General features: G+C 38.4%; 1 protein-coding gene across 7 annotated transcripts; it reads left to right on the forward strand.

Moving 5' to 3' along the window:
* Positions 1 to 110: 110 nt before the first annotated feature.
* Positions 111 to 27,568, forward strand: DARS2 (aspartyl-tRNA synthetase 2, mitochondrial). Of its 7 annotated transcripts, XM_065936072.1 has the most exons (18): positions 116 to 198; positions 645 to 805; positions 1,445 to 1,544; positions 2,799 to 2,865; positions 4,546 to 4,647; positions 5,034 to 5,129; positions 6,701 to 6,824; positions 7,593 to 7,639; positions 8,678 to 8,784; positions 9,580 to 9,649; positions 10,596 to 10,775; positions 11,758 to 11,865; positions 14,739 to 14,801; positions 17,511 to 17,663; positions 21,225 to 21,443; positions 21,648 to 21,758; positions 23,652 to 23,727; positions 24,618 to 27,568. In XM_065936072.1, the coding sequence occupies exons 2-18, from the start codon at positions 685 to 687 to the stop codon at positions 24,830 to 24,832; spliced, it is 1,959 nt and encodes a 652-aa protein (XP_065792144.1). In that variant the 5' UTR covers positions 116 to 198; positions 645 to 684; the 3' UTR covers positions 24,833 to 27,568. The 7 variants fall into 7 exon arrangements, with proteins under 7 accessions (XP_065792143.1, XP_065792147.1, XP_065792144.1 ...); XM_065936071.1 differs by having other exon boundaries at positions 111 to 805; XM_065936075.1 differs by lacking the exon at positions 645 to 805 and having other exon boundaries at positions 114 to 198; positions 1,445 to 1,829.
* The last annotated feature ends 358 nt before the right edge of the window (positions 27,569 to 27,926 follow it).

Genomic DNA, 27,926 nt, shown 5'->3' on the forward strand with positions numbered 1-27,926 from the left:
TTTCCTCCCGTAGTAAAGATGGCTGCGACGACACCCTTCCCCCTCCCCCGCGCTCTGATTGGTTGACTCCTTCTACCGTAATTTTGGTTCGTCGCGGGGTGGCCTAAGGAGTGCTTGGCGCCCAGCTGCATGTGTGCGTGGTTTCAGGCCCTAGAAACATTGTGGATTCGCTTGCCTTCCTCCTTCTGAAGACTAGAGGTCGGCCGACAGGTTTGGGAGGTTTGAAATGCGGGGCTGATTTCTTTCCTATTTTCTGGTTCTGCCCGCGGGAACCTTCAGGAAAGCGTGCAAAGACGGGCAGGGCGTGTACCTGCTGACCGGCCCCTAGCTGCCTCTGCACGGTCGTGGTGTCCCTCCTTGCGCTGCTGTATGGAGTCATTCGCTCGTCGCTTCTGGCCTACCTTTGTTAATAGAAGTGCAAACGGATGCATTGAGAAGGGGGAAAGGGTATTAAAAGATCTTTACCCTACTCACCTTCCCCAAAGGCCCCAAAGACTTTGCAGATTTATCTAGTTTACCTACACGAGCATTTGAATGTTCAGCGGACAAGGGCTTCAATATTGAAGACAGTGGGAACTCCTGGCGTTTTAAGGGATTTGTTATAGTGCCTAAACTGACTTTTGACCACCATCCAACACCTGCAGCGTGAGATTCCTGAGCGTCTTACCATCCTGCGGCTCCAACATGTTCTGTTGGTTTAGTCGACTGTGCAGGGGATTATCCACACCCACCAGAAGGACCACCCAATTGATCTGGAGTTCTGCCTCCCGAAGGCTGGTACTTAGTTCACAGAGGAGAATTCCAGGTGAATGCAGGATGAAGCTTTGTCCTCTGAACAACACTGCCTCTTGTTCTCTGCAGCCAGAGTGCTTTATTCCATTTCCCCTCAAGTCTTGACTGGCTAGCTTTATGTGTAGAAGCACATTATTCACCCTCTTCCTTTTTTATTTTTTCCCCTGGAGTTTAAAAACACCAGTAGAGTAACCGCATGAATAGTCTATTCATTTAATTGATGCCTAAATAAGAAGCCTAAAATATTCTTGCATACTTAAGAATACTTTGAACAGGGTTTTTTAGTGTACAAGTAACTCTTTCACTCTAGATTCTTATACTAAAACCAGTTACTGCACCAACAAACTTCTTTAATTTCCGGGACTTTTACTTCATTTGAGGAAGAGTGTGCACTATTAAGAACGGATCAGTGAAAACGCTGAGTGATCAAAAATATTTATAGTCTTAAGACCAGGCAAAATTTTACATTGAGTTAGTCACTTGGATTTTGACACATTTGCAGGCAATTTTAATAATGATTGATTACCTTCTTCAACTTTAGATTTTATCCATTGACATGAAATACCGAAGGTGGTATGATTTGAGAGTCTATTCTCAGAAATTTGCAAATGATATATTTTTAATCTTGCCTTTTCCCCCCTCTTTTTTAAAGAACTCAGTAGCTTTGTTGCCCGGACGAACACGTGTGGAGAGTTGCGTTCTTCTCACTTAGGCCAAGAAGTCACCTTGTGTGGATGGATTCAGTTCCGAAGGTAGAGGCAAGTGGTGTAAGAACACATGATGATGGTTTTCCCAAGGCAATTTCAAACCTTTATTAATTTTTAACCTTCAGAAGAATAAAAACTTTGCAACTCTTACAGGATTCTCAGAAGTCATTGAGTTTTCAGTTTTGTTTTGTTTTGAAAGACTCAAATAGTGTCACTCAGTAAGTACCAGTAACATCTGTTGAAGATTATAATAATGAAGTGTGATCCACCAGAGGACAGAAATGTCCCTAGATTTACTAATATTGAAGAGTTCCTAGGACCAGTAATTGGGTAAGCTGATAAGCTTCATAGCATAAAAAGCATATTTTATTCTAAATTTAGGTAGAGAAAAGCCTGAAAATATGATCAATGATTCCTTGATGTTGAGTCCATTTTTTTGTTGTTTGGCTCTATATTTCTAGAACATATGTGAATAACACATTAATTCACAATGAAGAGCTGCAAAACACATAGATTGTGTGACTTTCCTAAAAATATGTCCCCATTGGGTGGATATTTGACCCATACATTTGGTGACTTCTATCTCCTGAAATGAAAATCTGAGGAGGCTTTTCTGTACCTCTTCTTGGTATTAAAAACAATGTGAGAAATGTAGGTTGAATGCTAAAATATTGGGATTTGGGGACCTTTTGATGGTTTGTAGAGGTTTAAGTTAGTATCAGACCTCTTTTAGAAAATTTTAGATTGCATCTCATACTTGGTGGTGGTGGTGTTCAGTTGCTAAGTCTACCCCATGGACTGCAACACACCAGACTTCCTTGTCTTTCACTGTTTCCCAGGGTTTGCTTAAACACATGTCCATTGAGTCTTATATTTAGAAAAAGGTAAGATTTTATATTGCTGCATTTTAAAAAATGACCAGTCAGATGTCTCTAATATCCTAAAATATTACTTTTGGATTTTAATATGTAGAAAGTTTCCAAATTTAGTTAAATTTTCTCATAGAGACTTAAGCTAATAAAATTTTAAAAATCTGCTTTTTTATTAATAAGTCATCTGGATAGTATTAGTAAGCTGTACATATAGCTAATAAAAATTGATATTGCAAATGAAAAAAGTGTTTTTTCCTTAATAAACTATGTAGATAATTGCATGAATATAGATAGCTATGAAGCACAGTATTTATTATAAAAAAAGAACGTGAGAAATTGCATGGGTTTTTTGTTTAATTTGTTTTGCCTGCTTAAATTTTGGTCTCAGAGATTTTATCCTAATATGTTCCTTTTCTTCATTAATCAGGCAAAATATCTTCCTGGTCCTAAGAGATTTCCATGGACTTGTTCAAGTTGTCATTCCCCAGGATGAGGTAATAGAAGGGTCCTCCTGTTATCTGAAAGTTTCTTTGATGCTGTGGTTAGAATAAACAAAGCATGTTGGATCAGTGTGCTTGAGATTATTGTTAAAACTACTATAAGCAGCATTAAGACTGATGACAAACTGGGAAAAAATATGTACAATTCATGTTACAGACAAAGGACTAATTTCTCTAATATCTAAAAGGGTACTACAAATCAATAAAAACATTTTTTTAAGACCAGTGATCCAGTAGAAATATGAATGCAGAATGTGAACATAAAATTTATAGAAAAGAAGATATAATATAAATGGCTGGTTTTTTATATGTCTGTAGACATATGAAAATGTGCCAACTTCACTCATGGACAGAAAAATGTGAATTAAATTGCACAGAATTGGGGGATTCCCTGGTAGCCTAGTGGTTAGGATTCCAGGCCTTCACTGCCATGGCCCAAGGTTGAAAAACTGAAACCCTGCAAGTCATGCAGCATGGCCAAAAAAAAAAAAAATTATACAGAATTGTTATTTTTGATGCATTAGATTGACAACACACAGTGTTTGGGAAAATAAATGCTCATATATTCCTGGAGGGAGTGCAAATTGGCACTAGTACTGTGGAGGGCAATTTGGGAATATCAAAACCATAAATGCATATATTCTTTGAACCACTCATTCCAGTTCCAGTTATCTTAAAGTTATCTTACAGACAGACTAACATAGATGCAAAATGACACAAATATAATACCAGATTGTTCACTGCTGAATTGTTTTTAATTGAAGGAAAGTTGGGAATAACTTAGATGTTCCTCAATAAAGGACTGGTATAAAAATTAATGTACATCCTCACAGCAAGGAAAAGCTGGAAGAAGCTCTTTATATACTAATATGGGAAAAAATCAAAATTGTATTGTTAGATATGAAAACAGGATACAGAAGAGCATGTAGAGTGATATTATCTGTACTAAAAAGGGTGTGTGTGTGTGTGTGTGTATATGACAAAATGTCCCTGAAAGGACGCATAACGTTGAGTATCACTCAGGAGGGGAATTAAGGGGTGGAGGGAAAAGATAAGAGAGAGACTTTTCACTGTAGATCTGTTTGTACCCTTTGAATTTGAGCCATGTAAAGGTACTACCTGCTCCAAAAATAATTGCCATTAAAATTAGATAAAGAATTCTCGCCATGCTTCTTGGCCAATTGGTTTCTACTGTGGTAATATTTACAAATGTTTATATGCCTGAGAAAAATAAGATTTACTCAGCTGTTAATGTTTGAATTAGTAAAGAGTCATGGGTTATCTTTCAGGTATCGGAGATGAGCATAGCTAACCTAGGAGAAGTCTTTCATTGCTCCTGGATTTAACTGTCCCTAAGTTTAACCCTGGAGACAGTTGCCTTTAAAGTATGTGGGGCTTGTTTGCATTAATCATTCTTCTTACTTTCTCTTAAGGAAAAAAAAATTTAATTCTTAACTAATAGTTTTACATGTTCGTTTATATGGTGTCAAAATGGGGATTCAATTTACCAAACTTTTTTTTTAACCAAATTAATAAAGTCATTAACGGCAGCCCTGGTATTTACAGTAATTAAGCTATGAGTATTAACATTTTTCTAAGCCATAATCTACAGTTGCTGCAGAGTTCTTTAAGTTCACGTGTTTGTTGGAACTGTTTTTCCCTCTTACTCTGTAGTCTGCTGCTTCGGTGAAGAAGATTTTATGTGAAGCCCCCATGGAATCTGTGGTGCAAGTGTCTGGGACAGTAATTTCCCGACCTCCAGGACAAGAGAATCCAGTTAGTAATTTAGAAATTATTTAAATTTTACCTGTGTACATTTGCACTATCAACACATTCAGGCAACAAAGACTGTGTATCTATTAGATATCTAGCACTAAAGCTCTGCAGGTTCTACAGATGAACCTACAGATTTAAAAATCGTCACTGCGAACATAAACACCTAAATAAATATGCATGTTAAGACATTTGTTAATGAGCTCATCAGTCACAAAGATGCATAAGAACGTCAGAGTCATACACAGACATTTATGTTTTAGACTATGCACAATTAGCACCCCCTGCGTTTTACATATGTAAATAAATGCTTGCGTTTCATAAATATTCATTGTGTACATGATTGATTGAATGGTTTTTAAAACAGGTCTTTTCTCTCTCTCTTTAAGAAAATGCCAACAGGTGAGATTGAAATCAAAGTTAAGACAGCTAAACTTCTGAATTCCTGCAAGAAGCTGCCCTTTGAAATTAAGGACTTTATGAAGGTGCCATCCTCTGTTACTAATAAAATAGAGTGTCTAGAAAATGTTGGTAACCAGCAAAGTGGTATTTTTTTTGTTTGTTTTTTGTTTTTTTGTGTGCAGTAGAGTTTTATTAAAGTATAAAGGAGATAGAGAAAGCTTCTGACATAGACATCAGAAGGGGGTAGAAAGAGTACCCCCAGCAAAGTGTTTTTGGAGTTTTAAGAAAAAGCTTTTCTACGAAATTAAGCATTCTATTATAGCTATGTCATGTATTATTATTCTAGTTTTACAATTTCCTGGTAAACTGTTCTTAAATATCAACATTTCATTAAGCTAGAATGTGTTTTCAGACCGTTGGAAACATGGTTGTCTTTAAGACTTAGGTGTCATTTTGTTCAAGTTTTTTTGTTGCTATGGTTTTATATTTTGAAAGGAAATTTATGTCTACCATTGAATGGCAAATAGCATATATTGAGTTTAAGCCTCTGACAATGCACATATTAAGTTTAAGCCTCTAACAGTGATAAAATGTTTATAAATCGTACAAATACGATTACTTTAATTTAGGATATTCTTTGAGAAAGCTAGACAGCCCCGAATATGTAAGCCCAGCTAATTTTCAGCTTTGTGACAATTATCTACAATTGTCACAAATAATCTATAGTTACCTGTATAATACCTAATTTGTAAACTAACCTATAAAACATTTTTAAATTAATTGCATGGCCACTTTGTCTTACATTTGAGTTCCCAGTACTTAATATTTTAATTAGAAAAAGCAATATAATTACAGAAGTGACCTTGTTAGGGGGGAAAAAGGAAATGTACAGTTTTCCCCCAGCTGTGAGCTCTTAAAAAGAGAAGTGGCAGATAGTTCTTCTATTTCTATTTTAGTGTCAAAGAATTAACCTATTCTGGGGAAAGGACTTTTTTTAAAAAAGTTGTCAGCACAAGAGGGAGGCAAAGATTTATCATCTTAAAAAATAAGCAGGCCTCCTCATTATGTTCCTGCTAGTACAGTTGTAGCGTCATCCTCTGCTCCCTTGTATTTCTTACACTTCTCCCGTTCAGGTGATAAAGTTGTGGCTGTTTTTGGCTCTGCTGTTTATTTTTTAATAATCTTTGAAATCTTTACTTTTTCTGTTTTTTCAAGATCAAACTCCAGGCTTAAAAATGAATGGATAGAGAGTTCCCAGTGACCTAGTGGTTAGGATTCCAGAATCCTTTCACTGCCATGGCCCAGGTTCAATCCCTGGTTGGGGAACTGAGGTTTCATAAGCCACATGGTATGGTCAAAAAAGAAAAAGAGGGGGAAAAAAATGAATGGATACAAGTTTAGAAAAGTAGACAAATTTCAGTCAGTGAAGAGTGGTTCCCTGAAAAATGTAAAATCTGTACTAGTAACAAGCCTAGAAATTGTGGGAATTAAGGATGCTGGTGTATATACAACTGTTAGAAGCTAAAGATAGAGCTAAAGTTTTTGAAAATTCAGTCTGTGTCTAAAGTTAATATCTTTTTAATGTTTGAAACATATTTGAAATATTTTAATATTTGAAGCATATTTAAACATGAAAATCTTTCCATTTGTTTAGAAAACAGAGGCTCTTCGTTTGCAGTACCGCTACTTAGATTTGCGCAGTGTCCAAATGCAGTATAATCTGCGACTGAGATCCCAGATGGTCATGAAAATGCGGGAATATCTCTGTAATCTACATGGTAAGGAAAGAAACAGTAATTTCCATGTGTTTTATCATAGAGCATAATTTAGTAACATAAAGCATAATTTAGTTCCCTACTGAGTCATAAACATAGACTTTTCAAGGTGACAGTGCCTGTGTAAATCAACAGTGTGTTCCCCATCACATTGAAGGTGGACCAGCCCTTTGGTTGCTACCTGTAAGTTTTCTTGTTTCTCTTGCTTGTACATCATTTATTGGGAGCTCAGAAATGTCACATGAGGGACTTGCCTGGTGATTCAGTGTTAAGACTGCACTCCCAAAGCAGTGGGCCTAGGTTTGATCCCTGGTCAGGGAACTAGATCCCACATGCCCAAACTAAAACCTGAGGCAGCCAATTAAATAAAATTTAAGAAAAAAAAGAAAAAATAAATAAAAGAAAAAAGAAGAAGAAATGTCATGTGAATGAAACTATACTCTTCAATCAGCCCTGAACTTTTTTCTACTATATTTGTGTTATATTTGCTATGCTAGCAGAACAGGAGGAAATCCAGAACAGTTCAATACACAAGAATCCATCAACAGAATTATTTCAGGACAGGAGTACAAACTTGATGAACAGGATAGAATTTTATTAAAGTCTTCAGCTTCCCTCTTGAACTGGTAGAAACCAGCATTAATGTGCTTGGTAACTTATTACAGTCAAAATTCCTAATTAAATGGTAGCCTCAGATTTGTTGGACTGTACTTGGTAAATTCATATTTGGTAAATTCCCATTTATTAAATTCTGACATTTCTCTCTTTTAGGTTTTGTAGATGTAGAAACACCAACATTATTTAAGAGGACTCCAGGGGTATGTATATTCCTTAAGTCAACCTACTAATAATGTCCTGTTAGTTATGAAACTAGACCACTTTGCTTTTATATTCCCTTAGTTTAATTTCTTTTATTTTACTGCCTTAGGATGGTCACATTAACTAGGTATTTTTAGAGTTGGGAAAAAAATATGGGTTAGTACTTTTAGTCAGAATCTTTTAATCCTATATCATTTTCTTTCCATTGAGGTTTATAGCTACCAATCAATAATGAATTGGTTCTTTAAAACTAAATCATTTGTTCATTAAGAACTGACATTTCCATACACTGATATTTATACAATCCATGGACTTATAAAATTATAGTTTAAATTTAGAAAAGCAATTAAGAATTACTTGCATAGGATCTGATGCACAAAATCCTTTTAGTTGGACTTCCCTGCTGGTCCAGTGGTTAAGAATCGGCCTGCCAGTGCTGGGACACGGATTCTATCACTGGTCCAGAAAGACTCTACGTGCCGCGGAACAACTAAGCCCGTGTGCCCCGCAACTGCTGAGCCCACGCAACACACCTACTGAAGCCCGTGCTCTCTGAGCCCATGCTCTGCAATTAGAGAAGCCGCTGCAATGAGAAGTCTGCACACCACAGCTGGGGAATAGCTCCTGCTTGCTGAAACTAGAGAAAACCACTGCATAGCAACAGAGACCCAGCACAGCCAAAAACAATAAACAAATAAACAGAATTCCAGATTTAGGGGGAAAAAACCTTTTAACTAGTAACAGAATTGGGCATTCATTTCAACAAGCATAATATTAAGTATACTTAATATGTACAAATATTATACTTAATATGTACAAATACTATTTAAAGCCTACTATGTGTAAACCTTTTGGGGACTGAAGGATGAGTAAGAAATGAACTGTCATTGTGGGAACTTTGCCCTTTAGTTAATTTCATTGAGGAACTGAAGTTTTGACTACTACCAGTTGTTGGATATGTTTTTTATTTATTTATTTATTTATTTTTGGATATTTTTTTTAATAATATTTCTGCACTCCCTCTCTCTCATTCAAAGGGTGCAAAAGAGTTTGTAATACCATCCAGGGAACCTGGGAAGTTTTATTCTCTCCCTCAGAGTCCTCAACAGTTTAAGCAGCTTCTGATGGTTGGTGGTCTAGACAGGTGAGCGTGCTTTATGCTAGCAGTGGCCAGAAAAAAGGAAAAGAGAGGGGAAAGAGGGAAAAGGAAATACAAAATTGTCTAATCTTTTAAAAGAAGGTTCAAAAATGTATGAAAGTTTGGAAAATACTTGTAAAATACCCTAAAAAAGTGTGGTTACTATGTAAAGATTTATTAGGTGTCCACCATATACAAAGCTCTATGCTAATAGATAGGGCAAGCGGTTAAAAACAAAAAAGAATAGGTTTTGCTCTCGAGCTGATGAATCTAGTAAGACAAAACAGGATAATAAGACCAAGTGTGACATAAACCAAAAATAAGTATGCAGAGAGTTGCAAACTGGTTGCATTAAGTAGTTGGAAATTATATTGTTTTGGGGAATATCATTAAAAACTTTGTGATCTAGGCCTTCTGGGACAGAGCTGCATTTCGGCAGGTGAAAATGAAAGTTGGAACAGCATAGCCCAGGAAGGCTCAAGTATATTCATGGAGCAGTGGGTATTTCAGTTTGGCTGATGCAAAAGAGTATGTATAAAGAAGCATGGGCTGTCCTGTGTCAGTCTAATATATGAACATCCAAAAGTGCCATTGTATATTTTTAAAACAATATGTAGAGCAGTTAACTTCTCATGGGTCAACCATATGTCTGATTAGGTTAGCACATCATTAAGAATTTTACAGTTTCTTATGTTGTTTTAGTATTATTATTTCATAGCCTGCATTGCCAGGAACTATTAGGGGAAAGTGTGTGTGTGTTTCTAGAATCCTGACTGAATTAATGCTATCTTCCAATTGTAGATATTTTCAGGTTGCCCGATGTTATCGAGATGAAGGTTCGAGACCAGACAGACAGCCCGAATTTACTCAGGTACTTAGTTATATTCATTCATCTCTTATTGATTCAGCCTTGCTACACCCAGGAATGTGGACAGAAATTATACTTTCTTCTCATTGCATTTTATCTATCAGATATTTAACTAAACCAACCTGTAGTTAAGGCATTAATTATTTAATTTTTGATCCATTTACAAAGAATATGGTCTCATGTTGATGTTTGGCAGAAAACAACAAAATTCTATAAAGCAATTATCCTTCAATTAAAAAATAAATTTAAAAAAAGAATATGGTCATAAACTGGGATGGGGAGGGAGGTGGGAGGAGGGTTCAGGATGGGGAACACATGTAAATCCACGGCTGATTCATGTCAGTGTATGGCAAAAACCACTACAACATTGTAAAGTAATTAGCCTCCAACTAGTAAAAATAAAGGGGAAAAAAAAGACAAAAGTCAAAAATAAATAAATAAAAAATAAAAAAAGAATATGGTCATAAATTAAGGAAGGACAGATACCTAAAGTGTTTCAATGACCATGATATGATAAAGTTCTTTAAAAAAATCTCTTGTGCACTAAAACCAACAATTTTTTGTGTTGATATTTAATCTGTAAGCAGATCTAGTCAGTGTGAACAAAGCTATTATGATTTAGTTTCTATGTGATATCATATTAACCAGTGTAGGTGAAGCACAAAAACCATAAGATCGAGAGATGGACAGACATTAAGATCAAATACAGTTTAACTGCACACACTCAGAAGTCACTTAGCCTGTCTGAGCCTTCAGCCTTGAGATAGTTGTGGGAACTAACAGTTTGATGTATGTAGAGCATTAGCACACACTACAATATTTAACCTGCTCCCCCACATATTAAGAACAGAATCCAATGGTAATTTGAAATGAGAAATACATAACTGTGTATGTCCATATGAATATGATGGCTCTTTAAGTTAGTTTCCATATGTTGTTTTGGTTTCAGATTGACATAGAGATGTCCTTTGTAGACCAGACAGGCATCCAGAGTCTAATTGAGGGCTTGCTCCAGTATTCGTGGCCCAGTGACAAAGATCCCGTGGTGGTCCCTTTTCCTTCTATGCCTTTTGCTGAGGCATTGGCCAGCTATGGAACTGATAAACCTGACACTCGCTTTGGGATGAAGGTACTTTTCTTCACTTTTCCCAGGACTCTGCCCCCAAAATGGTCCTGTAGTCAATTTTGAACCACTTTAACCTTTACAACCAGTTACACTGTTATATTTTTTGCTGTTCCCTTAGCTTGTTACCTTTGTTGTTACCCAGCTACAGCAAGAGAGAAGAATAGTGCATTACAATACCTTTTCTCTATCTACTGTGTTCCAAGATCCATTTTCAAGAGCAAGGTTCTTGCCGTGTTTTACTACTGACAGGTTATTAGTTATATGGATATGAATGGCAACTTGAAAGAAAAAAAACATACTCTTTCCTCTCGAATTTTTCTTAAGCTAAAATGGCACTTGGAAGGCATTAAGGGTTATTTATTCTCTGGTCTATAAAGAGGTCAAACATGGGAAATGTTTATTCACAGAGCAGTTTCCCTTAGGAAATCTCTTTTTATTTTCTCTTAGAGAGCAACAGCTCTTCATTGCTGTAATGCTGATGACATTTATCTCAGTTCTCAATGTAGATTCCTTAGAAACTGAATTCTGCCTGGTCCACAAATAGGCAGCGCTTAATTCTTATAATGAAAAAAATGTAACACAGAGAAAGTTTTACCTACCTGCTTACAGCAGCCAGGATAACCACTCCTTGTTTCTTTTGTAATGTGAAATGGTGGTTCTTCTTAAGTTAGGCTGCCTAAGTAAAATGCTGGCTCTGCTACTTACTTTCTGTGTTATCTTGGGCAAGTCATTTCTTTGTGCCTTGGTTTCTTCTTTATTAAATGAGGATAATAAGAGGGCCTACCTCATACTCTTGTTGTACAGATGAAATGAACTAATACATTAGTACCTTAACATTGTTATGATGCCCAACCTACAGTAAACACTCGATGAATGTGCTCTGTAAATGTTAAGATCTACTCTCCTCTTTAAACTCTTGTTTGTAAAAGGTTTTGTGATAAAAACGACCTCACGTTTAGTTACCTTATTTTCTTCTATTTTCCAGATTGTAGATATCAGTGACATGTTCAGAAACACAGAAGTTGGATTTCTCCAAGATGCCCTTAGTAAACCCCAAGGGACTGTCAAAGCCATATGTATCCATAAAGGAGCAGTAAGTGGAGCCAATTCTATGTCTTCTCTAGAATGTGTATTTGGGAAGTAAATATGTTCAATATTGGCACATTTAGGCTTCAGAGAGAAATGTTCTCTTTAAATTAAAAAAAAATGTAATTTGTCATGTAGAGTCTAATAGTGTCTCTAGAAGCAGAAGATATTAAGAAGAGGTGGCAAGAATACACAGAATTGTACAAAAAAGATCTTCACGACCCAGATAATCATGATGGTATGATCACTCACCTAGAGCCAGACATCCTGGAATGTGAAGGCAAGTGGGCCTTAGGAAGCATCACTACGAACAAAGCTAGTGGAGATGATGAAATTCCAGTTGAACTATTTCAGATCCTAAAAGATGATGCTGTGAATGTGCTGCACTCAATATGCCAGCAAATTTGGAAAACTCAGCAGTGGCCACAGGAGAGGAAAAGTCAGTTTTCATTCCAATCCCAAAGAAAGGCAATGCCAAAGAATGCTCAAACTACCGCACAATTGCACTCATCTCACACTCTAGTAAAGTAATGCTCAAAATTCTCCATGCCAGGCTTCAGCAATACATGAACCATGAACTTCCATATGTTCAAGCTGGTTTTAGAAAAGGCAGAGGAACCAGAAATCAAATTGCCAACATCCACTGGATCATCAAAAAAGCAAGAGAGTTTGAGAAAAACATCTATTTCTGCTTTATTGACCATGCCAAAGCCTTTGACTGTGTGGATCACAATAAGTTGTGGGAAATTCTTCAAGAGATGGGAATACCAGACCACCTGACCTGCCTCTTAAGAAATCTGTATGCAGGTCAGGAAGCAACAGTTAGAACTAGACATGGAACAACAGACTGGTTCCAAATAGGAAAAGGAGTACGTCAAGGCTGTGTATTGTCACCCTGCTTATTTAACTCATATGCAGAGTACATCATGAGAATCACTGGGCTGGATGAAGCACAAGCTAGAATCAAGATTGCCAGGAGAAATATCAATAACCTCAGATGTGCAGATGACACCACCCTTATGGCAGAAAGTGAAGAAGAACTAAAGAGCCTCTTGATGAAAGAGGAAGAGCAGAGTGAAAAAATTGGCTTAAAGCTCAACATTCAGAAAACTAAAATCATGGCATCCGGTCCCATCACTTCATGGCAAATAGATGGGGAAACAGTGGCTGACTTTATTTTTGGGGGACTCCAAAGTCACTGCAGATGGTGACTGTAGCCATGAAATTAAAAGACGCTTACTCCTTGGTATGAAAGTTATGACCAACCTAGATAGCATATTCAAAAGCAGAGACATTACTTTGCCAACAAAGATCCATCTAGTCAAGGCTATGGTTTTTCCAGTAATCATGTATGGATGTGAGAGTTGGACTATAAAGAAAACTTGAGCTCAGAAGAATTGATGCTTTTGAACTGTGGTGTTGGAGAAGACTCTTGAGAGTCCCTTGGACTGCAAGGAGATCCAACCAGTCCATCCTAAAGGAGATCAGTCCTGGTGTTCACTGGAAGGACTGATGTTGAAGCTGAAATTCCAATACTTTGGCCACCTGATCCAAAGAGCTGACTCATTTGAAAAGACCCTGATGCTCGGAAAGATTGAGGGCAGGAGGAGAAGGGGATGACAGAGGATGAGATGGTTGGATGGTATCACCGACTCAATGGGCATGAGTTTGGGTAGACTCCGGGGATTGGTGATAGACAGGGAGGCCTGGCGTGCTGTAGTCCATGGGGTTGCAAAGAGTCGGACACAACTGAGTGACTGAACTGAGGGTCTCTAGAACTATAAGGAGAGAATGATAAAACCTTGTGAATTTGAGTTTACACTCAAGATCTAGCGCTTTTATTTTTCTTTTTAATGCTGTGAAGTTCTCCTGTGCTTCCTTTGGGATTATTTTTCTGTTTCCAGTCTCAGTTTGTCCAAAGGCTCCCAGTCCTGTATCAGTTCCAGCCTAGCCATTGCTTGTTGGGTCAGGTTTTCTGAGGCTCTAGGGTCTATTGTATTAATAACAGGGAGAGAGAAAGGAGATGGAGCTATAAAAAGCCAAAGGAATGGAAATGAGAGTAGGATGGTTGGGTTGGGTAAGCATGGGCTCTTTAGTAATGGGACATGTCTTTTTTCTGTAGTTAGCACATCTGCTTTGGAAATAATTTAGGAAGAAGAGTTCCAAATGTATTTTGAATAGGATGACTGTTTTGAAAGACTACTCAGTTAGTATATTTAAAATGGGTGTAAGAATTCAGTCCCATTACCTGTTATTCACTTCATATGTTCAGTGGGAAGTAATTTGGTGCCCATACTCTAGTCCAGATATAGTGAATGTGTTCAGCTAAGCTCAGTATAACATATATTTCTTGATATTATTTATCCCAATTTGAGTATATCCATTCTTTCCCAGGTAGATTAGAAGGGTCATGAACTGCATGTAGACTTCAGGGTCATGAGCCATGTTTTCACCTCTTTATGTCTCCTGTACCTGAGCTCCATGAATATTAGTGATGATGGTAGCCATAGTGTCTCACTTAGAAACACATTGGGATAATTTAAAGAAATAAGATGTAAAGAATTTTAAGTGACCTGAAATAATCAAATTCCAAGCCTTATTGATTTTGTTGATCTTTCAGAATTCAGTTGTAAAGATACATTTTGAACATATTATGTATGCACAGTCTTCTATGGAATACATTCACAGCTGTTTCCATTGAGACCTGCATAATTAGAAAGAATACACCCTGAAATAAGCCTTAAAATTTTATCATTTGACAATAGAAATTACATCTTTATTGAATCTTATAATTGAAAGACACAAAATATATTTCTTTCCCATTTCATAGACATGTTTGTGAAGCTGTCCTATTGATGAATTTACTTTTTCTTTCATCAGAAATACTTGAAAAGGAAGGACATTGAGTCCATTAGAAAATTTGCAACTGACCATTTTAATGAGGTAAGGAGCAGGTTTTTTTCTTTCTTTTAGGGATTCAATATTTTTAACTATTAATTGCTGGTGCTCTTATGCTATCAATAGTTTTGAGAGGTTTGTTATTTCAGATCAATCTTCTACTTTTCTTCTTTTTCTTTTTAAAGTTAATCTTACCCGTGGGTATAACTCCAAGACTCCAACTTAGTTGAATTTACTGTTAATCAGAATGCAAATTTCAACCACAGCCTTTTAAAAATAAATAATAGTACTTTAATGCAGTTGGGATGATTAAATAAAGCCCAAGGTTTAATGTGCCCAAGGGTTAAATGAAGCATGGTTAGTGTGAAAGAAAGCCAATATTCATTATTCTTCCCATACCCTTTTTAAAATTCTGAATATACCTGTCCTTAGATATACTTTGTGTTCTTGGCTTAGTGAATGGTAACATTAAAATCTGGAGGAAAAGAAGCAGGGAATGGGCATTCTTTTTTGGGGGGTGGGGGGAATGGGCATTCTTACACTGTCACTGGAAGTGTGAATTGCCTCAATTTTGGAATCAATAACTTTAAAAATAGTCATGCTCTTTGAGTCTGTAATTTTCTATATTTTAAAGAAAGGATCTTGGATATGAGGACACTTACACACAATATTATTTACAGGAATAAAATGAAATCACATGGGAGTGGTTTAATAAATTAAGGAAGAATTAAAGATATAAATATTAAAGTTCCTTTTTGAAGTTTGTAATATAGGGGAAATGTTCAGGTTATAATGATCTGTAAGAAAAGGAGAATACAGAATTATATATTCACTGATCATCACTGTATAAATGCTGTATTCGTGGATTGAAAATGGACTACCCAGTCTCTATAGCAAGTGGTATTGGGAAAGCTGGACAGCCACATGTAAAAACACACTTCGAACATACTGTCACACCATAAACAAAAGTACACTCAAAATGGCTTGAATGTTTAAAATATAAGACATGACACCTTTAAACTCCTAGAAGAGAACATAGGCAAAACTTTCTCTGACATAAATTGTAGCAATTCTTTGTTGGATCAGCCTCCGAAGGCAAAAGAAATAAAAACAAAAACAAGCAAATGGGACCTAGCCACATTTACAAGTTTTAGCTCAGTAAAGGAAATCATAAACAGAACAAAAAGAAAACCTATGGACTGGGAGAAAATATTTGCAAATGATATGACCACCGAGAGCATAATTTCCAAATTTACAAACAGCTCATACAACTGAATATCAAAAAACCAAAGAACCCAATCAAAAACTGGGCAGAAGACCTAAGTAGACATTTCTCCAAAGAAGACATACAGATGATCAATTATTAGAGAAATGCAGACCAAAACTACAATGAGGTATCACCTCAGACCAGTCAGAATGACCATCATCAGAAAGTCTATGTAAATAATAAAAGCCAGAGAGGATATGAAGAAAAGGGAGCTCTCCTACACTGTTGGTGGGAATGTAAATTGATGCAGCCAATATGTAGAACAGTACGGAGGTTCCTTAAAAAACTAAAAATAGAGTTAACTATTTGATCTAGCAGTCACACTCCTGGCATATATCTAGAAAAGAGGAAAACTCTAGTTTGAAAAGATACATGCACCCCAGTGATCATAGCAGCTTTATTTACAATAACCAAGACATGGAAGTAACATTGCATGTGTTGCACATTGAGGGGCCTTTTAAATGTGAAGCTTAATTTCTTTCATCTTTACTTATGTATTGGACCTCTTTTTGTAACTTGCATGTCTCTTTTGTTTTCATGTCCTTTCCATCATTTTGTCTTTTTTATTCTTTCGGGAAGATTTCTTCAGCTCTCCTATTGAAATTTAAGTAGTCATATTTTTATATCCTACTAGCACTTGCTTGCTTCTTTGCATTTTATTCTGCTTTTATTGATAAAGTATCTTTTTTCATACCTTTGAAGATTCGCATTTTTTTGGTCCCTAAATTATCTCTTTCCTCTAGGGGTCTTTTTTTTTTTTTAATGCTATAGCTTATTCAGTGTGTAGTGATTATTAATTATACATATTTAAGAATGAGCTATATCAAAAGCTGTTTAAAGGGCCCTTTGTAAATGGTTAGGTTTACTTTCGAGTGAGCAGCAAGATGGATGGCTGTTTCCCGGGGGCCCTGTGCCTCAGAATTTTGCAGGGTGAGATCAGTTCCTTCTTTTTTTAAAAAAAAAAAATTCAGGCAAGGCTTTACTGGGGTCCCTGCTGCAACAGAGGGGAGCAAGAACAAACAACAGTTTCCCTTAATTGTTTGTTCACTGGAGGATGGGGACAGGGGTAGGCAGGGGACAGAAATGAGCTTTTCCTTGTATGGGGTGAAGGTAGGGGTGTATCCACGTGTTGGGGCGTATCAATCCCTTCTTGTGCTGAAGCTGTTCCACTGTTCTCTAGGCTAGGGTTTCCTTCATCTTGCTTCTTTGGTCATTCCTATTTCACTCACATGCAACCTGCCAAAAATTTTCAGAAATCTCTTACTTGCTGGCATCCCTTCCCACCCTTCTTTCCCTTTTTTTTTGTGTGTGTGTGTGTGTTTTTCATTTTTGTGAGATTACTTTTTAGAGCCCTTTAGTATCAGGGAGGAAATAGAGATAATCTCATGTCGGTTCTTTTTCTTTTGGAGACAAGAAATCTTTGTACTACAGGAAAAATAAATCACCTCTGCTTTTTAAAAACTGTTAAGTCTTTTTCTTTATCACAGGAAGTCTTACCTATATTCCTGAAAACCAATGAAAACTGGAATTCTCCGGTTGCTAAGTTTATAATGGAGGAGCAAGGCTTGGGACTTGTCAAACTGTTGGAGACCCAAGAGGAGGATGTGGTCCTGCTCACTGCCGGAGAGCACAAGAGAGCAGTAAGAAAAATTTCCTCCAGGCTTCTGTGCTGTTGGTGTTGAATGATGCCTCTCTTCTCCTATGTGTGTAGTACATATTTGAAATGGACCGGTACTTTCATAAAATGGAGCTGCTCTGCATGGTTTTATATATATGTATTTTGTAATTTATATTTTTGGCTGCACTGGGTCTTCATTGCTGGATGGGCTTTTCTCTACTTGTGGCAAGCAGGGGCTTCTCATTGCACAGGGCTGTCTTGTTGTGGAGAGTAGAATTGTGGCGTGCAGTCTTCAGTAATTGCAGCGCTCAGGCTTGGTTCTTGCTGCTCGCAGTCTGTAGAGCTCAGGCTCAGTAGCTGTTGTGCCCAGGCTTAGTTGCTCCATGGCATGTGGAATCTTCCCAGACCAGGATTCTGGTCTTTTTGATAAAGTTCCATGTGTCCCCTGCATTGGCAAGTGGGTTCTTATCCAGTGCGCCAACAGAGAAGTCCAGATTTTATATTAATAAATGTCTTTTGCCATTATAAAATGCATTGTGTAAAAACTGCAGTTTTTGCCTCAGCTACCAGCCTCCATTGGCATTGCTCACACAGATTAGATCTCGCTCTGATTAGGAAAGCCACTTAGGTAGTGGCTACTCGTTGTATAACTGTGAAAAAAATTTTCCTTTTTGAAGTTTAGCAGATTAAGAAAAGTTGGTAGTCCCAAACTTTTGTACAGAATGCATTCCTGAAAATGTGGAGGGACGGATCAGACTGCAGGAGAGCTGCTGGGCTGGCAGACACTCCTGGTCCTATTTAGTTGAGACAGAATCCTTTTTCCTCAGGAGCAGCAACTGGGAGGTGGTACACGCTGCCACACACTGGCTAAAACACCATTCTTCAGATGTATGAACAGTGGATTTAACTTTAGAGATCACTGTAAAATATACAAAGTGTGGTTTGTGTGTGCATGCGAAGTCACTTCAGTTGTGTCCAGCGCTGTGACGCTGTGGACTGTATTGTGCCGTCTTTGTAAAATATACAAAGGGTGATATAAAACTCAAACATGAATATTGAAAATATGCTGTGGTGGGGGGACTTCCATGATGGTCTAGTGATTAAGACTCTGTGCATGTAGGGGGTATGGGTTCAGTCCCTCATCGAGGAACTAATATCCCATGTCCTGAGCAGCCAAAAAATAAAAAGAAATACTTAAAAAGAAATTTTCAGGAATGTAGGGAATTCTCTGGTGGTCCCATGATTAGGACTTTGTGCTTCCACCCCGTGGGAACCAGTTTCAGCCCCTGGTTGGACAACTAAGATCCCAGACGCCACAGTGCACAGTCAAAAAAAAGAGAAAGAAAATATACTAAATATACAGTAAATGTCGAACATGATAAAAAGTCATCCCTGCACTATAGTATATCTTTATAGTGCCTAATTTGTACTTTATCAAGTTTATTCTACTAATTTATATTTGTACTGTGCTTATTTATCATTATTTCTTCCAAAGGAATAGTTTCAGAGTTCAGTTTATTCTACTAATTTATATTTGTACTTTGCTTATTTATCATCATTTCTTCCAAAGGAATAGTTTCAGAGTTCAGCTACAAGCCTACGTTAATCTACTGCCCTTGCCTTTCCCTGCAATAAGAGTGAAGAAAGCTATTTAATTACAACTTTTTTGAAACTATAGTCACTCTTTAAATTAATTCATTTATGAACATTATTTTTGAATACCAGCCATGAGCCAGCACTGTTAAATTTGCCTGGGGATTCACCAGTTAATTACAAATTTTATTGTTAGTGCATTTCTTTTTTTTTTAATACTTACTTTAATTGATTGATGATTGTTTTACAATGTATCAATGCATTTCTTAAAAAAGAATTTGGGATTTTGTATTAAAAATCCTGCTGCAAAAAAAAAAAAAAATCCTGCCGCAGATTCATTTGGCTATTAAACTTTTCCCTGATATGAACTGAAAACTGCTCATGTTCTCCTCTCAGGAAGGTATTGCTCTGGGACTTCCTCGGGAGAACACTGGAAACCTGATATGAGGAATACTATTAGCATTCTGAATATGTCACAGTGCGGGTGCCCTGTGTGGGTATCTAAGTGTCAGACAGAATAGGCTACAGAGTGGCACCTGTGTGAGTGTGCAGGCATATTGGCTCCTATTCTAACTGCTCTTTCTCAGGAGTGCCCTGCCTGTCATAGTTAGCACTTATCACAGTTAGCTCGCTCTGCTTGCCTAGCACTGTTCAAAGTACTTAGTGTATATTAACTCAGTTAATCCTCATGCCAGCCCTATTGAGAGAAGTGCTGATACTGTTACCATTTTAAAAGTAAGAAAACTTGGACTTCTCCAGCAGTCTAATTGGTTAAGACTCTGTGCTTCCACTGCAGGGGCCATGGATTTGATCCCTAGCTAGGGAAGTACATATGTTGTGCAGGAAAAAAAAAGAAAAAAGTAAACTTTGAGTGGAGAAATAAATGGCAACCTACTCCAGTATTCTTTTTTTTTTTAAATGGAGGATAATTGCTTTACAGAATTTTGTTGTTTTCTGCCAAACATCAACATGAATCAGTCATAGGTATACACTACTCCAGTATTTTTGCCTGGAGAATCCCATGGACAGAGGAGCCTGGCTGGCTACAGTCCATGGGGTCGCAAGAGTTGGACATGACTAAGCGACTGCACAAGAAAATTGAGGCACAGAGGTTAAGAATTTGTTCACACTCACACAGCTAGGAGGTGGAGGACCCTGACTTCTAACCCACAAAGCCTGGTTCCAGAAGTCACACTCTTAATGTAACCTCTAACCCATACTGCCTCCCTAATAATGGCCAACATTTATTGAATGTTAAGTGTATACCAGCCTCTGATCAGCTGCTCCCCACAATCCTTCAGGAACAGTAAGGAAATACTCATCATAATGGCTGGTTCATAATACAGAGCTTGTCTGACTTGATCGTCGCAATAGTCTTTAGATTAGATATTTTATCTCCATTTTACTATGGAAAAAGGTGCAGAGGAGTTAGTCAGTAGCCAAACTGAGATACAGACCCATGTTAATCAAGCTCTGGTACCTGTGTTCTCAAGTCACTGTGTTAGCAGATACTCGCCGAGTCTGCTGAGTGTGACCATCATCCTCAGCAATGTCGCAGTCAGATCATCCTCAGATCCTTCTCTCCTGAGAGGCAGAGAGTGTCTCATCTGTAAATTGGATAGCTCAATTGGTAAAGAATCTGCCTGCAATGCAGGAGACCCTGGTTCGATACCTGGGTCAGGAAGATGCCCTGGAGAAGGGAAAGGCTACCCACTCCAGTATTCTTAGGCTTCCCTTGTGGCTCAGCTGGTAAAGAATCCGCCTGCAATGCGGGAGACCTGGATTTGATCCCTGGGTTGGCAAGATCCCCTGGAGAAGGGAAGGGATACCCATTCCAGTATTCAGGCCTGGAGAATTTCATGGACTGAATAGGCTGTGGAGTTGCAAAGAGTCAGACATTCACTTCTCAGTAAGGCCTGGCTTTAGAATCCACATGTGTCATTTGCTGCCTGCTCTATCACAGCAGTTAACGTTTGTATCTTGTTTGCAGTGCTCTTTGATGGGAAAATTACGACTGGAGTGTGCTGACCTTCTAGAAGCAAGAGGAGTGGTGCTTCGTGACCCAGCTCTGTTCTCCTTCCTTTGGGTGGTGGATTTCCCCCTCTTCCTTCCCAAGGAGGAAAATCCCCAAGAGCTGGAGTCAGCCCACCACCCGTTTACTGCTCCCCATCCGAGTGACATTCACCTTCTTTACACTGAGCCCCACAAGGTATGATATCTATACTTCCAAATTAAAAGGAAATATGGAAACAAGGCAGAGAACTTCAGGTTTCGTGGTCTGACCCAGTTCCAGAAGCCCCAGAAGAAACTGTCAGATTTGAGCCATTGTCCCTAAGAAGCTACAGTGCCTTCAACCTACAGAAGAGAAAACTAGAGATTTTTCTCTAACCCAAAGGCTCTTTGAATCTTCTAGGTCCGTAGCCAACACTATGACTTGGTTTTAAACGGCAATGAGATAGGAGGTGGTTCTATCCGAATTCATAATTCAGAGCTTCAGCATTATGTCCTGGCCACAGTACTAAAGGTAACATCATCTTCTAACCTGGCCTTTTTTTAAAACCCTAATATTTGTCTGTTTTGTTGAAATTTGTTATGAATAGAGGATTCAGTAGCTACAGAAGAGTGTCAGTTTATTTCTCTACCTTTGGTGTTAGACTTTGAAAAATAAATGAAAATAATGGGTATTTTTTAGTGACTACTATATGTCAGGCACTGCTTAAGCACCTTATATGCAGGGACACATTTAATCCTCACAGTTATTTATTTCTTTTGTGTCAGATCTTAGCTGTGGGCTCTATAGTTACAGCTCAGTAGCTATGGTGAAGGGCTCAGCTGCTCAGCAGCATATGGGACCTTAACTCCCCAACCCGAGATTGAACCCACATGCTCTGTGTTACAAGGCAAATTCTTAACCATTGGACCACCAGGGTAGTTCCCTCACACTTACTTTTTAAATTAAAACCCTTATTCTACTCATTTTAAAGATAAACAGATTAATGAACCTGGCCCAAAGTCACATAGCACAGAAACAAGCAGCGCCAGGACTCAGGACCAGGCAGGGTTGCTCTTGAACCCAAGCTCCTAACCTCCGAATCACTGCATCGCTCCAAAGTAGATGCAATCTGAAGTGGCTGAAAACTGTGTTGTTTGGGGGCGTGGGGGGTGCAGTTTTGGCCACACCACAGGGCATGCAAGATCTTAGTTCGGCAACCAGGGATCGAACCCATGCTCCCTACAGTGGAAGTACAGAATCTTAACCACTGGACCACCAGGGAAGTCCTGAAAATATTGATACTTCTAGAGAAAAGGAGAGCGGTTTGAAAGAATTTTATGTCACTTAGTATTAGAGGTGGGGTAGATTTTAATGATAATGACAGAGAGTGGGTTAATCAGAATTTTCAGAAGAGTCTATGTAGATACAAGCCTAAGAATCTGTGGTTTGTTGATGACTCTTCAGGAGGCTAGGATGGATTTCAGGAGGCCCAAGAAATCCTTGGAAATCTTTGGTCCAGGAGGTCCAAGAGAGTCTGATCCTAAAAGATCACTTTGTGGGGTAGGTTATTTGGGATTGAGGAACTTTATTTCTGAGACCAGGATTGGAGAACTCGGAACAGTCTAGCTTTAAAAACGTTACAAACTCCCTTAACTTTTCTCCTCTTAAGTCAAAACCCCTAACCACCAGTTTCCCAGCTTCTTTTTTTCTTCATTCCTTTCAAGCTTCTCAAAATGTCAGTGAGAATACATTGCTTGAACTTCTCTTCATACACACCAGTGCCTCTCAGCCCTTCTGCACATTAGAACAGAATCAACTGTAAAGCATTAAAAACAAAACTAGAAAACACTCTTTTTCTCAGCAGACCAATTAAAATAAAAAAGCTCTAGATGTGAGACTGGGGCGTTCGTTCCTTAAAGTCTCCCCCACTTGATTGTGATCTATCGTCTGGTTAGGGAACCATTTCAGACACACTTGCAACATTTCCATAGGCATTGCCTATAAAAGTTATCTTGCCCATGGTCATCAGATCCAGCAGCCTGTTGTTGGCCCACAAGCTATCTTCTGGCAGCATCTGCACTGTTGCCCTCCTGATAACCTCGCCTCTTAGCCCATGTGACAGGACCAGGTCCTCCTTCTTACCTTCTTTTCCTGAGGCCATATCTTGTGTCCTTAATTGGTGTTACTGTCTGTATTATCAGCATAATAGCTGCATTTACTGAGCCCCAGGTATTTCTCTGCATGATGTAGTACCCCTGACTTGTCATATTCTCTTGCTAAACTGTAGGCTTCTAAAAGTACTTTTTTAATTCAACTTTTATTTTCCCTTTTTTCATATTTCTTTTTTTTTTTTAAGCAACTAATTGTATTATCGTGGCACATAGGGGCCCTCAGTATGTATTTAAATTATCTTTTGAATTTCAGGAAGATGTGAAATTGCTCTCCCATCTGCTCCAGGCTTTAGATTATGGGGCGCCCCCTCATGGAGGAATTGCTTTAGGTAAACAATCTGTCCTTTCTCAAGCCTTGTTTCAGTCCATTGCCTAAGTGTCAAATTTGGGCTCTCAGCTTATGAGGAAGGGTGGGCTTGGGGAAGTGGAGGAGTAAAGAGGGTATGAGGTGAGCCCAAGAGTTCTGAAGAATTTGGTGTTTTTCATTTTGATATTTTTTTGCCCACGCTGTGTGGCTTGTGGGATCTTAGTTCCCAGACCAGGGATTGAACCCGGTCTGAGCAATGAGAGCGTGGAGTCCTAACACTAGACCACCAGGTGATTCCCTGATGATATGTTATTTAAAATATATTTAACCAGTTATAAAGATAAAACTTAACTGATAATTTGCATTTGAAAATGTTTTTTTAATAGAATAAAACTAGACAGTCTTAAGTCAATATTGCTCACTTCCCTGGAGGCTCAGACACGTTCATAGGAGTATGAAAAGTACTGCTCCACAGTATTCAGCTTATGTGAAATCAGGAATATGCCAGTGCCTTTCTGATGGCCCTGGTTTCTCACATTGCTAGTTTTTTCAAATAAGAAGAGTGTGAGAGGTTCTAGGAAGCTTACCTGGATTGTAGGCCCTCAACAACAGGGACTGGCGTCCCATGCACAGTACCTAATTTTGTTCAGCTTCAGTGAGCACTTGCTAAGGTCTCACTAATTGCTGTGACTATTGATCCCAGTAGCATGTGAATATTAGTCCTGAGCACTTTTCTAGAATGAAATAGAAAAGAACCTCTCAAACAAAAGTTCCCTTAAAAGGCCAGGGAACTATGATTAGCTGCAACTTATTAAAGGCTCTTATTTAAGTTTTGTACAACCTTTATAGAAAAACTAAGTCACTCTCAACCTTAGATTATGTTCTGTTAATTATCAACTTTATATTTTACAGGGTTAGACAGACTGATGTGCCTTGTCACTGGAGCACCAAGCATCAGAGATGTCATAGCCTTCCCCAAATCCTTCCGGGGGCATGACCTCATGAGCAATGCCCCAGATTCTATCCCTCCTGAGGAACTGAAGCCCTATCACATCCAGGTCTCCTGGCCAACAGATGCAGAAACAGAAAAGAGCTCATCAAATCATCCATGCCGTTCAGAAAGTTGAGCTATTGAATTTTGTCCCTTGTTTCCCCAAGGCTAAAATCAGATCTGGAGTTCAACCACAGATCTGACTTCAAGTTTTTAGATGGAAGAAATCCAGGCTACATTCTTTCACCTCAATGAAGAAACAGATAAAAGGCATCCAGTTTTCATGATAACGTGCATTACTAGTATTATCTAGAACTTTTTTGAAGTTTCTTTTTACTTGGAAACGTGTGAAAGATGGCTCTTTGTTGGAGTAACATAATGACATAGTGTTTTCTAATCACATTTTTTATACTCAGGTAGTAGACTGTTCTCTTAGGACAGAAGTAGTCAAACCACATGTAAAAATGTGGAAAAATTCTTGCCCCATTAGACTGGTCAGTTGATGGAGGGGTCAATGCAACCAGCTTCACCAAGAGAATCCTATAAAATAACCTGGATAATGACATTTATACTATCAATGTAATATAGTGAGAAGCAACATGACAAAGCAAAAAAGTCACTGAAATAAAGGTCACAAAGTGTTAATCAGTGCTTTACCCCACAAGCTGTGTAAATCTCTCTTGGCCTCCCTTTCTGTATATACGAAATATAAACAGTACTTGCCCTGAATCCCTCTTGTCAGAATCCTAGGAGATAAATAGATGTGGAAGATAACGTGAGTAAAAATGCTCTGTAAACCTTTCAGGCATTACTTAAATATTATCCATCTGGAAACAGAATACTGGTATTTTATGCTAAAATACTATGTATTTTATAATTTTAGGTTAAAAACTGATATCTGTGGTAAAAAGGAAAACAGTAATCTCACTAATCATTATTGTTTATATTTCTATTTTTTAAAATAATCATGAATCCCTGAATAAATTTTCCTCAATTATAACTGAAAATATTAACCTTAAACCAACCTCAAATGTAGAAAAGTGAACACTGGAATTTATTCATTTTTTTACACATTCTGTTGTCACAAATAAAGACATATAATGGGAATAAGGTCTTGACTGTTCTTTTCTACTTTATCTTCACTTTTGCCTTGACATTCTTTTGATTTACAACTTATAAATACCACCACATTCTTACATTCCAGTCTACTTTTCTCACATTGCCATAAGCGGTGTGATACTGTAATCATCTGTCCAGGTCTAATATGTTCAGTAGGCTGTGAGGAGTGTACATGTCCTTCATGATGCTGTTCAGTTCAGTCACTCAGTTGTGTCCACCTCTGCAACCCCATGGACTGCAGCACACCAGTCTTCCCTGTCCATCAGCTCCCGGAATTTGCTCAAACTCATGTTAATGTCATCCTTTGTCATCCTCTTCTCCTCCCACCTTTAGCATCAGGGTCTTTTAGATGGAGCTTTTCCCTAGTTTGTCCCTTAACCCAATCTTTTCCCATTTGTGGATGCCAGCAGAAAGATCCTTGCTGGCAGTTCTTATGAGAAAGGTGTCCAGCTCTGTCTACCCTTTCTCAGTGTAATTTATAGATGCCCTTTATTAAGAAAATGCATCTTTACATTCATTTATACCACAAGTACAATACCTACTTTCTAAATGTAACTTACAATTCACTGTTTAGAGCCTAATTCTGACAAGGTCTTTCTGTCCTGAAAATGAGTTACAAATGACTCCCTAAATCCAAATTATTGTAGCCTAGACACCACACCCCAGGTCCCCAGTTCATACAATGCCATGTTGCTATCAGTTATTCAGTCCTGTCAGAGCAAAAAGAGGCTTGTGCTGAAATCCAGAGATCATAAGTTGGAAATAACCAGGGTTTTGAAGCTCACAAGCCAATTGTAAACTGTAAACAAGATTTCAGTAACTTGGCCCCAAATACCCTGTTTGCTGAGGGGTTTTTCTCAGTACCTTAGAGCTCATCATAGATAAGGAAATCCACTCTTGCTTGGAAAATCCCATGGATGGAGGAGCATGGCATATTACAATCCATGGGGTCAGAAAGAGTTGGGACTGAGCAAGTTGAACTTGTTATAACCATGCTTTCCCTATTCCCTCAGGCATGTCTGACCCCATGAACTGTCAAGCATGGTCTGCCAAACTCCTGTCCGTGGGTATTCTCCAAGAATACTGGAGGGGGTTACCATTCCCTTCTCCAGGGGATTTTCCCAACCCAGAGATCAAACCCTTATCTCCCAATTGCAGAGGCATTCTTTACTGTCTCAGCCACAAGGGAAGATCCTTCTGGACATTGGATAATTGCTTTACAATGTACTGTTTACTGCATTTTGAATATCCTTATGCCCAGAAAGGTCTTAAGGCTAATTCAAACTGTTATGGTCTAGAATATTCCAAGAAATAAACATGTTCAAAATGTTTCAAAATCCATGTAGGGCCTACTGTAATACTATATGCACTTAGTCCTGCCCAACTTTGTGACCCCATGGACCACAGCCCGCCTGGAAATACTGGAGCTGGTTGCCATTCCTTTCTCCAAGGTTATCTTCCCAACTCCAGGACTGAATCTGAGTGTGTATAGTGCTAGGTAATGAGACTTGAGGCTTCCCTTGTGGCTCAGCCAGTAATGAATCTGCATGTAATACAGGATACTCAGGTTCACCTCCTGGTCCAGGTTTGATCCCTGGGTGAACGACCAGTGATCAACCAATGCGGCCAAAAAAATGTCAACCTTTTACAGGAATAAATCCCAAACTGCTAAGCTTTCTTAATATTAACTGAATTTTTTACCTTTTCAGCTATTGGGAAGTTAAATGTTTTGGCAAGCAACCAAGACTTAAACCCCAACTCAATGTTGTTACACACCTAAGAGTGCCAAATTAGAAAGCTTAAATTTGATTAGCAGGTACTTACACTGGGTGTCATTGGAAGGACTGATGCTAAAGCTGAAACTCCAGTACTTTGGCCACCTCATGCGAAAAATTGACTCATTGGAAAAAGACCCTGATGTTGGGAGGGATGGGGGGCAGAAGAGAAGGGGACGACAGAGGGCGAGATGGTTGGGTGGCATCACCAACTCAATGGACATGGGTTGGTAATGGATAGGGAGGCTTGGCGTGCTGCAATTCATGGAGTCGCAGTCAGGCACGACTGAACTGAACACTTTTGGATGTTGGCAGAACTAATGGTTTCCTTGGTAA

Source organism: Muntiacus reevesi, chromosome 5 (genome assembly GCF_963930625.1).
Source record: "Muntiacus reevesi chromosome 5, mMunRee1.1, whole genome shotgun sequence".
In the NCBI taxonomy this organism is placed as follows: Eukaryota; Metazoa; Chordata; class Mammalia; order Artiodactyla; family Cervidae; genus Muntiacus; species Muntiacus reevesi.

Excerpts from the sequence above, each read along its gene's own strand:
- DARS2 (XM_065936071.1), top strand. The coding sequence starts at position 685 with ATGTTCTGTTGGTTTAGTCGACTGTGCAGGGGATTATCCACACCCACC. Across the intron at positions 806-1,444 it reads TTCACAGAGGAGAATTCCAG|AACTCAGTAGCTTTGTTGCC; the intron begins GTGAATGCAGGA and ends TCTTTTTTAAAG. Across the intron at positions 10,776-11,757 it reads ACACTCGCTTTGGGATGAAG|ATTGTAGATATCAGTGACAT; the intron begins GTACTTTTCTTC and ends TCTATTTTCCAG.